The 13,687-nt window shown below is 61.2% G+C and overlaps 1 protein-coding gene across 2 annotated transcripts in view; it reads left to right on the plus strand.

Moving 5' to 3' along the window:
- The window catches only part of ARSG (arylsulfatase G), a 32,401-nt gene that overhangs the window by 5,789 nt on the left and 12,925 nt on the right, over positions 1-13,687 (plus strand). Inside the window, exons 2-9 of one of the 2 annotated variants that reach the window (XM_075441234.1) lie at positions 4,091-4,169; positions 4,252-4,682; positions 5,251-5,438; positions 7,427-7,474; positions 7,554-7,665; positions 7,984-8,124; positions 11,348-11,541; positions 12,164-12,244. In XM_075441234.1, the coding sequence (XP_075297349.1) occupies positions 4,486-4,682; positions 5,251-5,438; positions 7,427-7,474; positions 7,554-7,665; positions 7,984-8,124; positions 11,348-11,541; positions 12,164-12,244 (961 nt within the window). In that variant the 5' untranslated portion in view covers positions 4,091-4,169; positions 4,252-4,485. The remainder of the gene's footprint in view (positions 1-4,090; positions 4,170-4,251; positions 4,683-5,250; positions 5,439-7,426; positions 7,475-7,553; positions 7,666-7,983; positions 8,125-11,347; positions 11,542-12,163; positions 12,245-13,687) is intronic. The other variant, XM_075441235.1, reaches the window with a different exon arrangement.

Here is a 13,687-nt window from a genome sequence, read left to right on the forward strand (position 1 = left end):
GCCCCAAGATTTGTAAACTTCTGGTTAATGTGTAATAAATACATGACAGATATTCCCAGTGCTGGGCTGGGGACGGTGGCTGCTCCGTGGTGGTAGGGCTGGTGGTGGCATCTCCGAGCAGAGGAGGCATCTCCCCTGCCCTGGGGCCAGCCCCGGGGTGTCCTGAGCAGCACCGGTTGGAGACCGCTTTCCTGAACTGGTTTATCTGGTTTCGACTTATCCCCCCCCCCCCCGGGTCTTTCTGTGAACTGCCTTGTCTGGCTTGCAAAAATGCACTTTATTTGATTTGATTTAGTTAATTGTTCCCTGGTACAAGGTGCGGGGTGCGAAGCCCGGGCGCGCAGCGTCCAGCCCGAGCGGTGCCCAGCGGCAAGGAGCGCAGTGCCGGTGCTGGTCCCAGTTATCCAGAGGCCTTGGTCCCTGGGTGGGATTCTGCCCAGGGAGCTCATTGGGCTTTAACCACCTGGTGCAGCATTTCCTGCTCGGCACGAAGCGGGGTGCCGCGACAGCCATGTTCCCACCACAGTCAGCCTGGGGGAATCTCTTCCCAGTCACTTATTATTTTTTTTTTTCACAAAAATAGCTGCAAGATGGTGCTTTGGCTCTGCGTGGGTCCGGTTGTAGCAAAGCTACGGGGGAGCAGAGGTGCTGCTGAGGCGCAGGTTGTGGTGTGGCGGGGACCGGGGACCGGGGCTGATCCCCGGGAGGGTCCCCGCGACCGCCCTGGCACTGCCCTGGCTCACCTGGGAATTCGAGATGGAAACAGTCGGAGAGGTGCCTCTGCCAAGGAGCTCGGAGGAGAGCGCGCTGGAGTTGATGCCGAGGGGTGGCCTCGTGCTCTGCCGGGGTCTGGACCTGCCATGGGTGAGGATGGGTCTGCAGGAGCCTGGCAAGAGCCACGGCAGCACGTCCCACCCTCCACGGGCCGCGTCCCACCTCTCCTTCAGACGGCCTCTGAGCATCAAGAAGTTTCGCCTGACACCAGTGAATAAATACCGGCCCCGGGTGACTTTCCCCTGTAATTTAGAGAGACGAAAGTGTCCTTTGAAGATGGTTTTGCTTGTTTTTGTTAGCCATGTCATCCTGGCATCCCTCCTCAGAGCAAATGGAAAGGACAGAGGTTTGTGGGCGAAGGTGGGGTCGGCTCCCTTGACTTTCGCTCGGTTTTTCTGGGTGGCTGCAGGTGCCGACGGGGAGTCCCTGGTGCACGTTGCGTGGTGCAGGGCCACCCCCGGGATGGGGTGGGCTCCGGCGTGGTGCTGCGTGGAGGATGCTCGAGGGGCTGGGGCTGAGGGACCACGCGCAGCCTGGCCGAGGGGCCCGGGAGCTGCCGGACGCAGGCGAAGGTGCCGCAGGGTAGGATTAAGTGATCTGGCTTCCCAGATTAAGTGATCTGGCTTCCCGGATTACGTGCTGTGTCTTCCCGGATTAGGTGATCTGGCTTCCCGGATGAGGTGGTGTGGCTTGCCAGAAAGGGCGAGCACCACCTGCCTGAGGCACGGCTCAGCTGGGATGGTTACGTGCGGCTCAGCTGAGCTTTGTCCCTTTATTTTTCCCCCAAAACCAGTGCCAGTGCTGGGCGATCTCCTGCTCCGTCGCCGTGCGGAGAGCCCCGGACAGAGGGCTGAGATGGGGCCGAGGTCACCCTGGGCCGTGCCCGGGTTAGTCCAGGCTGTTCCTGCGAAGCTGGTGGCTCGAGTCCATGCTTTCCTCAGTCCAACGGGGCTCAGCCCCTGCCTGGGGGTGTTGGACCAAAGCAGGGATGCTCGTTCATTCAGGCCCCCTTCCGCGAAGAAACCCCGAGGGCTTTCCAAAGAAATTGCAAAAGGGAATTTTTTAATGGGAAAATAAAGGTGACTTAGCTGCTGTCAAACAAGTCCACGTACCTGAGCTTAATTCTTCTTGCTGTTTGGCAGTTCGGGGCGTGAGGGATGAGCTGTGGGTTTGCAGTTAGGCTGCAGAATGGGAACCGGGCTTGTTTGCTCTTTGCCTAGGCAGGGCTGTGCAGCCTCTCCCACAGCTCATCCCTCTCCCGTGGTTCATCCCTCTCCCATGGCTCAGCCCTCTCCCACATCTCATCCTCCTCCTGTGGCTCATCCCTCTCCCATGGCTTCAGCCCTCTCCCATGGCTCGTCCCTCTCCCACATCCCATCCCTCTCCCACATCCCATCCCTCTCCCACATCCCATCCCTCTCCTACATCCCATCCCTCTCCCACATCCCATCCCTCTCCCGCAGCTCAGCCCGCCGGCCCCCCGCATCCCACACTCCATTAATTCGCGTACCAAGAGCTTCGAGGCCCTTGGAAGGAAGTTTATAAATTGACGCTCTGGGCTATGAATTATGAATGGAGTCTCATCCCCGATCACCGCAGCGCTTCGCAGACAGTCCTGAAGCTGCTGATCTGAGCAAAGCTTTTAAGATGTGAACAGTGAAACCTGGGGATAATTTGCTTTGCCAACTACAAAGCTCTTGGCCTACAGAAGGGGCTGATCATATTCCCTCTCCTGCCTCCGCCCGTCGCCTGCTCCTCTCTTGTTTTCCAGTATTCCCTTCTCTTGTCACCCTCCTGCTTTGTCTGCGTGATGTTGGCCTGCTTGGCTGTGGTGACCATCCCATGGGAGCTGCATCCTCCATGGCGCATTCCTCCCCCAAGGTTGCTGGTGCCAGCTGGGGACATCTGCCCAGCGCTGGTCCCAGCTGGGTCCCGCTGGTCCCCTGGCCATCCCCACCCAGTGCAGGTCCCCGCACCATCCCTGTGGCCGGTGCCGAGCTCCTCACGCAGAGCTCACCAGAATTTTGGCAGATCTCTGCAGCTTCGTCTCCCTTCGGCCATAACTTTGTGCTCAACACGTTGTGCTTTGCGGCTCCATCTCCACCATCGCTCTGTGGTCGCATCATCTCCATCGCTCCACCATCTTCTGTTTGTCCTTGAACCCCTCCACCACTGGAGGCCAAATCCTGCCCTGAGGAGCAGCCGTTGGTGCTTAATCTTGTAGCCCGGGTACTTCTGGGCTGTGTTGCCTTCAGGGTTATCACAGAATCACAGAATGGTAGGGGTTGGAAGGGACCTCTCTGGGTCATCTAGTCCAAATTATGTGGATTTTTATGTTCTTGCCTCTCGGGCTGCGCCACCGGCTCAGACCTGCCGCCAGCACTGGGACAGCGCGAGCAGAGCTGAATTTAAAAAGCTTTAAAATAGCTTTAGAAGAATTTAAAAGAGCTTTAGAAACTTGTCTGTTGCTGCAAGCGAAGGCGGGAGGGAGCAGCGCTGCTCCCCGGGCACGGCAGCATCCCGGCCCGAGCCGTGGGTGCGGGAAAGGGTGCTCGTTGTTTCCAGTCCTTCCCGGTTGAGCCGTCGTGAGCAAAAAAAGCTAATGGGATCCTAGGATGCATTAGGAGGAGTGTGGGCAGCAGGTCGAGGGAGGTTCTCCTTCCCCTCTACACTGCCCTGGTGAGGCCCCATCTGCAGTGCTGTGTCCAGTTCTGGGATCCCCAGTTCAAGAAAGATGAGGAGCTCCTGGAGAGAGTCCAGCGGAGGGCTACGAGGATGATGAGGGGACTGGAACATCTCTCCTCCGAGGAGAGGCTGAGGGAGCTGGGCTTGTTCAGCCTGAAGAAGAGAAGGCTGAGAGGGGACCTTAGAAATGCCTCTAAATATCTGCAGGGTGGGGGTCAAGAGGACGGGGCCAGACTCTTTCCAGTGGTGCCCAGCGACAGGACAAGGGGCAACGGGCACAAACTGAAGCAGAGGAAGCTCCAGCTGAAGATGAGGAAGAACTTCTTCCCTCTGAGGGTGACGGAGCCCTGGCCCAGGCTGCCCAGGGAGGCTGTGGAGTCTCCTTCTCTGGAGATATTCCAGCCCCGCCTGGACGCGGTGCTGTGCAGCCTGCTGTGGGTGACCCTGCTTGGGCAGGGGGTTGGGCGGGGTGACCCACAGAGGTCCCTTCCAACCCCCACCATTCTGTGATTCTGTGATTCTGTGATTCTGTAACTTCAAAAGGTCTTGATGTCTGGGTGAGGCATTCTGCTCCAGGCTGGGGTGCAGGAGGGATGCTGGCGGTCCTGACTGCGTCGTGTTTCTCTTGCAGAGGGGATGCCGTAGCCGTGCAAGGAGGGAAAAATACCGCTTTGGTTTGGTGTCTAATTAGATATTTACCAGGAAGGAAGGTGAGTTAAAAATAGAGTGACAGTGACTTCAAGGGGTGTGTTTGACTTCTAAGAATAACGCCTTTGCTGGTGCCGATTTCAGGAATATCGGGTGAGAGACGGAGAAGACGTCGCAGCTCGGTCGGTAGCCAAGGGAGCAAACCCGGACCTGCCGTTCCCCGGGCTGGCCCCCCCCGGAGCAGCGAAGGAGGGGACGTTCGCGTCGCTGCGAGGGCTGCGGAGAGCCCGACTGCACCCGGGGGGACGCAGCGGAGGGAGCCTGGGGAAGACGAAGCTGCCAGTGCCCCGGCGAGGGTCAGGGGGGAAGTGTGGCACCATGGGGACCCCCTCCCCGAACACGATGCTGGTGCTCGCCGCGGTGCTGGCCGGGCTCTTGGCTTCCCACGCAGCGTACGGGCGGCCCAACTTCATCGTCATCCTGGCAGATGACGTGGGCTGGGGGGATCTTGGGGCCAACTGGGCAGAGACGAAGGAGACCCCGCATTTGGATCAGTTGGCTGCTGAAGGGACGAGGTAACGTCTGTCCCCTCTCTCTGTCCTTCTCCGAGCATCCCTGGTTACTCTGTCCTGCAGCAAAAGACGAGAGGCAATGGCCTCGAGTTGCGTCAGGGGAGGTTTAGATTGGATATTGAGAAAAATTTCTTTCCTGAAAGAGTGGTCAGGCCTTGGACCAGGCTGCCCAGGGCAGTGGGGGAGTCCCCATCCCTGGAGGGGTTCAAAAACCGTGTGGATGTGGCACTTGGGGACATGGTTTAGCAGGCGTGGTGGCTTGGGTTGATGGTTGGACTTGATGATCTTAGAGGTCTTTTCCAACCTTGATGATTCTGTGATTCAAAGGGGGTTTCCCTCCCGTGGGGACCAGCAGGCGAAAGGGGTTTCGCTGACGTGGTTTTGGGTGCGTGGGGAGGGCACCCAGACCCCAGCGCCTCGGGGTGCAGGTCCATCCATCCCCATGGGACCTGTGAGCTTCATCGCCCGCTCCGGACCCTCGTCCCCGGGGCAGAAGGGGACACGTGCAGGGGAGCAGGGAGGGCCGGGGCAGCGCTGGGGCTTGTGAGCGAAGGCTCCTTTCATTTTCTAGGTTCATGGATTTCCACTCGGCCGCGTCCACTTGCTCGCCGTCCCGCGCCTCGCTGCTGACAGGGCGTCTCGGCGCACGCAACGGGGTCACCCGCAACTTCGCCATCACGTCGGTGGGCGGCCTCCCCCTGAACGAGACCACCCTGGCCGAGGTCCTGCGGGGGGCTGGGTACAGCACGGGGGCTATAGGTAATGCCGGCCGTGCCGAGGGGGCAGCCGGGGTGGGGAGATGGGGAGGGGGACGCAAAGATGCCCGAGCCCATCCATTACAGAGGAGGTGCCGCAGGTAGTGAGGTGAGGTGCTGGCTGTTAAAGGATCGGATTTTGAACTTCTTTGGGTTTCTGCAATCCCAAGCTTAAAAGTCTTGTTCATCAACGACCTGGATGAAAAGTTAGAATGTACCCTCAGCAAGTCTGCTGATGACACCAAACTGGGAGGAGCGGTGGATACACCAGCAGGCTGTGCTGCCGTTCAGCGAGACCTGGATAGGCTGGAGAGTTGGGCAGGGAGGAACCTGATGAGGTTCAACAAAGGCAAGGGCAGGGTCCTGCACCTGGGGAGGAACAACCCCATGCACCAGTACAGGCTGGGGCTGACCTGCTGGAAAGCAGCTCTGCGGAGAGGGACTGGGAGTGCTGGGGGACGACAGGGTGACCATGAGCCAGCAGCGTGCCCTGGGTGCCAAGAAGGCCGATGGCATTCTGGGGTGCATCAAGAGGAGTGTGGGCAGCAGGTCGAGGGAGGTTCTTCTTCCCCTCTACACTGCCCTAGTGAGGTCCCATCTGCAGTGCTGTGTCCAGTTCTGGGCTTCCCAGTTCAAGAAAGATGAGGAGCTACTGGAGAGAGTCCAGCGGAGGGCTACGAGGATGGTGAGGGGACTGGAGCATCTCTCCTACGAGGAGAGGCTGAGGGAGCTGGGCTTGTTCAGCCTGGAGAAGAGAAGGCTGAGAGGGGACCTAATACGTGCTTACGAATATCTGCAGGGTGGGTGTCAGGAGGACGGGGCCAGACTCTTTCCAGTGGTGCCCAGCGACAGGACAAGGGGCAACGGGCACAAACTGAAGCCGAGGAAGCTCCAGCTGAACCCGAGGAAGAACTTCTTCCCTCTGAGGGTGACGGAGCCCTGGCCCAGGCTGCCCAGGGAGGCTGTGGAGTCTCCTTCTCTGGAGATATTCCAGCCCCGCCTGGATGTGGTGCTGTGCAGCCTGCTCTGGGTGACCCTGCTTGGGCAAGGGGTTGGGCTGGGTGACCCACAGAGGTCCCTTCCAACCCCCACCATTCTGTGATTCTGTGATTCTGTGAAATCTTCAGACGTACGACATTGCCTGAAATTCAGGCCCACCCTGCTTCTCCGTGTAAGCTCTAATTGCCCCACCTCGCAAGGAACGTGCCAACTTCTCCCTAGCAAGCGGGCTCTGCTCGCCCGCGTCGCACTGGCAGGAAAGCTCCCGGTTTCTCCTTTCACCTGCAGTTTTTGCAGTTCTCCCTCTCGGATCGGTGCCTTCGGTGGGGGCAAGCACGTGCCCAAGGTCGGAGGGCGAAGCTGGCTGTTTGGGAGGGGTTAGGAAGTCGCCTGTTCTGAACACAACTGCATGAAAGAACCTTTTAAGGGTGGAAGCGGTCGATTTGCACAGGTGCAAGATACTTTATGCATTTTTTTAAAGTTTATGCAAAAAAGACCCAAAAAGCATTCTGGAAACACGGCCAGCACAAACAAGCAGCCTTTCCTGTTGCTAGATTAGAGAGATTTTGCTCTGTACAACTGCCTGAGAGGAGGGTGTAGTGAGGCGGGGGTTGGTCTTTTCTCCCCAGTAACCAGCAATAGGACGAGAGGCAACGGCCTCAGGTTGCATCAGGGGAGGTTTAGATCAGACATTGTGAAAAATTTCTTTCCTGAAAGAGTGGTCAGGTGTGGGACCAGGCTGCCCAGGGCAGTGGGGGAGTCCCCATCCCTGGAGGGGTTCAAAAACCATGTGAATGTGGCACTTGGGGACATGGTTTAGCAGGCGTGGTGGGGTTGGGTTGATGGTTGGATGTGATGATCTCAGAGGGCTTTTCCCACCTTAATGATTCTGTGATTCTAAAGCCCCCGGCGTGGCGGGCGCCTCGGGGGGGATGGCTGGCGGTGGCCGTGCTGCGTTCACCTCTGCGATGATGCTCTGTGGTTTCCATGCAGGCAAGTGGCACCTGGGACACCACGGCCGCCATCACCCCAGCTTCCGCGGTAAGTGCTGCGCTGGCGGGGACGAGCTGAGCGTCCCACGGCCGCCTTGTCCCTGCTGACACCCGGGCTTTCCCCCCAGGCTTCGACTACTACTTCGGGATCCCCTACAGCCATGACATGGGCTGCACGGACACCCCCGGCTACAACCTGCCGCCCTGCCCGCCCTGTCCGCAGCGCGGTGTGGCTGACAGGTATGGGGGGCACGTGGGGGGTCCAAGCGCTGGCACTGGGGGGTTGGTGATGGCACTGGTGTCCCCAGGCCCGAGAGCTGCCCTTTGTTGCCGTCACCTCGCCTCATACCCGGTTTCCTCCCTGCGCATCCCGCAGCAGGGCATGGGTTGGGGAGGTGGGTCGGTGTCCGGAGCACCCTGTGCCGCGGGGATGTTGGCATCGTACCCTTTCCGCTCCCATCCTTGGCTTTCTCCAAAGCCAGGAGAACAGCCGGGCTCCGCGCCTGCTCCCGCACCGGTCCCCGCGCCGGTGACGAGGATGGGGTGGCTTCTTCCCAGCAGGGTGGCGAGGAAGGACTGTTATACCGAGGTGGCCCTTCCTCTCTTCGAGAACCTCACCATCGTCCAGCAGCCCGTTGACCTCAGCGGCCTGACGGCTCGCTACGCGGAGGAGGCAGAGCGGTTCATCCGGCAGGCAAGGTGAGATGCCACCTGCTGTCCCCTGTCCCCATCACCAGGAAAGCACATGGGTCACTGCAGGCATCTTCTGCGTCGCGTTGGTGCAATGCCAGGGGGGCGACAGGCATTGCCCTGCGGTTTTGGGGAGCAGATCTGGAGTCTCCGTGGCTCGGCTTCCCAGCCAAGGAGGAGGAAGCCACCGAGGCTGTCACTGGTGTCACAGAATCACAGAATGGTGGGGGTTGGAAGGGACCTCTGCGGGTCACCCAGTCCAACCCCCTGCCGAAGCAGGGTCACCCAGAGCAGGCTGCACAGCACCGCGGCCAGGCGGGGCTGGAATATCTCCAGAGAAGGAGACTCCACAGCCTCCCTGGGCAGCCTGGGCCAGGGCTCCGTCACCCTCAGAGGGAAGAAGTTCTTCCTCATGTTCAGCTGGAACTTCCTCGGCTTCAGTTTGTGCCCGTTGCCCCTTGTCCTGTCGCTGGGCACCACTGGAAAGAGTCTGGCCCCGTCCTCCTGACCCCCACCCTGCAGATATTTAGAGGCATTTCGAAGGTCCCCTCTCAGCCTTCTCTTCTCCAGGCTGAACAAGCCCAGCTCCCTCAGCCTTTCCTCGTAGGAGAGATGCTCCAGTCCCCTCATCATCCTCGTAGCCCTCCGCTGGACTCTCTCCAGTAGCTCCTCATCTTTCTTGAACTGGGGAGCCCAGAACTGGACACAGCACTCCAGATGGGGCCTCACTAGGGCAGAGTAGAGGGGAAGGAGAACCTCCCTGGACCCACTGGCCACACTCCTCCTAATGCACCCCAGGATCCCATTGGCCTTCTTGGCAGCCAGAGCTGCAGAGCTTGGAAGCCTTTTGGTGCATCTCCTCTAAAGGGATCGTGTGGTTTTCAAACCGTCATTCACGAGGAAGGTCAAAGCCTTCGAGCTGGGCTGTGCCTCCTTCCTGGAGGCAAGGTGCGGTGAGATCCCAGCTAGTGGGGCTGGGAGGGCGGGAGGGAACCGCTGCCATCCCGCCGTCCTCCATCCGTCCCTCTGTCTGCAGTGGCGTGGGACACGGGGCAGGCGGGTGGCTCTGCCGGGCAGCGGAGGGGTGCTGAGGGTGGGGGATGCTGAGGGTGGGGGGATGCTGGCAGGGCTCCAGGATCCCCGGGCTTCAGGGCCAGCCTCCGCCAGCCGTGCGGGACGCGAGGAGCCCGGGCGTGCTCTTCGCTGAGGAGCAAAGCAGCTCCTCTGAGACGACCCTGAGGCCCTGCTGATGGGTTGTGTAATTTTAATCCCTGTTATCGGCGGATTATGGGCTGTGACTTTGCAAAAGGCTTCCCTGCAGTGCGGGGAGGGGAAGGGCTGCCGGGCAGCCCCCGTCCCGCGCCTGCATCCAGGGATGGCACCGAAGGGCCGCGGCGGGGGGGTCCTGCGGGCCAGCTTGGGGACAGGTTTGTGGAACGGGGGCAAGAGAGGGGTTGGGCAGGGAGAAACCTGCAGGGAAACCCAATAAGCATGGGGACCATTTTTCTCGCACGATACCTATAGTTTATCCCCTTTGGGTACCAGAATCGGTGGCAGCGTGGCCGGGACGCGTGGTCGGGACGCGTGCCGGGAGGGTACCCGGGCAGCGGGCTGCAGGGCGGCAGCGGTCCCCCCTCCTGTGCAAACCCCCGGCCCTCCGGGCTGCCAGGGTGCCGTGAAAACGAGCCGGTGAGCTCTGGGTTAATAAGAAAAACCTTTTAACTCCCGGTAGTGTTCTGGGGTTATCTTCGTTCACGGAGAACAGGATTAAGCAGGTGCCTGCCTTTTTTCTCCTGCTCTTTGATGGCTTATTCCAGTTTTCCTCTGCCTGACTCATTCATTAGGGCACAACAAAAGAAGACCGGATTTGTCATCTCGGTGTTTTTTTAACCAGTCGTGTCAAGGTTGAGCAATTCGTGGCCATGAGGCTTGGCTCTGCCCTGGGACCCTTAGAGCGTGGCCAACACGGGAGCAACAGTCAGGGACGTTTGTCTTAAGTTATCGATTAAATGTTTGCTCAATTTTCGGGAGAATTCTGGAATGCTGATGCCAAAAGCCAGCGGGATGTTCAGCTGAGCGCTGTGGTCACGAGTCCGTCTGGATGCCGGAGTCCACCCAGTGCTCCCGGGTGGGATGCGGGCCAGGGAAGCAGCTTTCCCTGCTCCGGGGTCTCTGGGGTCTCGAGGGGAAAGGTGCCACGTAGCCTTTTGTAGCAGCCATTTGCACGGGGTGTGTCAGCACCCCCTGAACCCCGGTGTTTCTCCGGGGCTGGGCAGGGTGCCGGGGGGACGCAGCCCTTTGTGGGGCTCCGGTGCCACCAGGGAAGGATGTGCCAGCTCCAGCCGGGATGGGGTTTACTCATTTTCCATCCCCAGGTGGGTGATGGGTAAAGGAAGGAAGCACCGAAACGCACATCGGAGGGGTCCCAAAAGCTCTTCTGGAGGCAGCGGTGGGGTGGCCGGAGCCGGGCACGTGCAGGGGCTGGGGCACGTCACCGGGATCCGGCCCCTCCTCGCCGCTCGCCATCCCACCCTTCCCCTCGGCGGTCCCTGAGGAAGAGCGGGCCTCGTCGGAGGAGATAAATATAGCCGTAAACAAGAAAACAGGACGTGTCCGCTGATGATTTGAAAGCAAACAGGCAGTCAGGCAGTGCGCGGCGAGCGAACGTGCCGTGCGCCCTGTCCCGGGCTGCTCAGAAGCACCGAGGCCGTGCTTGGGGTCAGTGTGGGCATCCTTCTGCTGCTCATCCCTCGCTAGAATCACCGTCAGGGGCCGAGCGCTTGCTGGGGAGGGGGAGAAAGGGGCCAAAATGGGCCCTGTGAGAGAGGGGATGGAGGCGGGTGGGTGCCAGGGATGCACCGGCGCGGGGTGCTTGGCTGGTGGCCGGCGCGGCGCTGGCTGCGGGACAGCGGGAGATGGACGGGGCAAGCCTGACCCGAATGGGAGGAGAGCGGGCGGTGGGGAGAGGGTTAAGTAGGCGCAGGGGAGAAGTGGCTCACATTGGGCCAAGCATCCCCCCCGCAAGGGGAGCGGGTGCCCGGGGGGTTTGCACGCAGGGTGGTTTTGCCCCCAGGGGCTGCAGCAGAGGCAGGGGGGGCTGCAGGGCTCCCAAGGGGAACGGCCACCGGTCTGTGCCTCCATGCTCGGCATGGCCACCACCCCAATGACCTCCTGCTGCCGCCTTCCCCTTCCCCAGCCGGGCTGAACGTGCACCCCCTTCTCCCCTCTGCAGCGACAGCGGCCGCCCCTTCTTCCTCTACCTGGCGCTGGCCCATATGCACGTCCCGCTGGGGGTCCCCCCGCCGCCCCCCGCCTCGGGCGGGGGCATCTACGGAGCCTCCCTGAGCGAGATGGACGCCTTGGTGGGACGGATAAGGCGGATGGCCGACAGCCACGGGAAGGGCAGGACGCTGCTGTGGTTCGCAGGTACAGCAGGAGAACAAGCCGGCTGCGGGCGACGCCGCGGCTGCACCGACGCCAGCCCTGGGGTGTGCGTGGGTGGCCGGGACCTGTGTTCATCCCCGGGAGCATTTTGTCCCCAGTCCTCGAAGCTCCTGGCTGCTCCCAGCCGTGGCCAAGCTGCCTGGGGCTGTCGCATCGCGGGGTCAGGGGGTTCTGGGCTGCTGCGGCCGCTCAGCCGGGTGCCCACCCCGCCACCCCCCTTCGGCTGTGCCTAATTAAACCGCAAATCCTCATTCATTAAGGAGCCCAAATCCGCTCTCTCGCAGAGCAGCCTCCCTAATGAGGATGTGTTGCTCCTGATGACAGGAACTGCCCCGCCGCTCGTTAACGGCCAAGGCTGGTGGCAGCCATCACCCCCCTGCGCCCCAGCTCTGCTCCAGCCCCTCACCGGGGACTTGGGCAGCCCCGGCCTTTGAAAATAAACTTTTAGAAATAATAAATAAGCCCTGCTGCTCTTGCTGATGTGGGAAAGCATCACAGGGGTGGGAAGGAGGGGTGGGGGGGTCGCTCGTCCCCGCTCGCCCTCCGCTGCGGAGGTGCCCCCGGTCCTGGTGTCACTGACGGGGGACGTTCCTCTCTCTTGCAGGTGACAACGGCCCCTGGGCGCAGAAGTGCGAGCTGGCGGGACGCCTGGGGCCATTCGTGGGGGCCTGGCAGCGGCAGCGAGGTAACCTGGGAGTGAGGGGGTTCCCTGTCCCCAGGGGTGCGGGGCGGGGGGGTCTGCTCCACAAAGCTCTTCATTGCCCGTCGAGGGGGACATGGGGAGCGTTTCGCTCCCCAGCCATTCTGCTGGCTGCTGCCCTGGCCCGAGTCGCCTTGAGGACACCCCAGAATAGTTTTTTTCTTTCAAGCAGTGAAGTTTTCCCCTAAAACTGTTAAGGGGGGATCTGGGCCCGCCCGGTCCCTGTCACCCCGGAGCTTGAGGTGAGTGGCTGCTGGTTCTCGAGACGGGATGCTCTCACTCCCCAAGCCATCGGCTGTGGCGGGGTCTCGCAGCCCCCAGCCCCATCCCAGCACCGCAGGACTTTGCTTTTCTTTCTCTTCGCTGTTTTGTTGTCGTCTTTTATTTCTCCCTTTCCTCCTTTTCCGGCCAAGCCATCTGCTTGGTGGGTTGATTTCAGCCGGAGCGGCCAGAAGCATGCATGAGTCAGGCGTTTCCCACTTCTGCTTGTGTTACGCAGTGTAAACGCGCGCCGGGCTCGGTTCCCCTCTCTGCTCGGGGTCAGCGGGGAGGGAGCGGTGGCGGAGGGGCCGCGGTGCCGCTTCCCGACACCTACCCGTGCCCCGCGACCGGGGCCGCTTCCCGGGGCGAGCGCTGCCGCCGGGCTGGCTCGCCCTCCCGTTCCCAGAGCCCTTCCTTCGGCTGGCCCCAGGGATGAAATCGTAACCTTAATATATTTTTTTTTACTTAGTAAACAAACCCTGCTGACGACCTGGGTTGCTCTTGAGCAACCGACGGTCACAAGCCGGAGCAGATGGTACGGGCAGTCCGGCGTTGGGGAACAAAGCTGGGAAAACACGGCCCCTTCGCAGGCTCTCGCTGCCTTGCGAAAACACCCCGAGCCCCGGCTTCGGCGTGGGGCCGGGGCGGCAGCCGGGCTGGCAGGGCTCGGGGAGCTGGCTGGCGACGCCGAGCGGGACGGCTGACTCGGAAATCCCTCGGCTGGCTGCTGCTGCGCGGGTGTTTTGAAAGCCAGCCCAGAGTTACCGTCTGCTGCCGGCTGGGTTGACGCCACAAATGCCCGCCGGTGTGGGTGCTGGGTGGGGGGGATGCCGGGCCATCCCATCCCAGGGCATCCCACGGCATCCCAGGGCATCCCATCCTGGGGCATCCCATCCTGGGGCATCCCATCCCAGGGCATCCCAGGGCATCCCATCCTGGGGCATCCCATCCTGGGGCATCCCATCCCAGGGCATCCCATCCTGGAGCATCCCATCCTGGGGCATCCCATCCCAGGGCATCCCATCCCAGGGCATCCCATCCCGGGGGCATCGGGGAGAAGCCCTCTGCGGAGCGGGAGGCCGGGCTGCTCTATACGTCTCGCATAGCTTGGCGTTTCCTTTTAGGGTCCAACCCAAATTCCAGGGATATTTTCCGTTGATTTCGGGT

The sequence above is a fragment of the Opisthocomus hoazin genome, chromosome 21 (genome assembly GCF_030867145.1).
Source record: "Opisthocomus hoazin isolate bOpiHoa1 chromosome 21, bOpiHoa1.hap1, whole genome shotgun sequence".
Lineage (NCBI taxonomy): Eukaryota > Metazoa > Chordata > Aves > Opisthocomiformes > Opisthocomidae > Opisthocomus > Opisthocomus hoazin.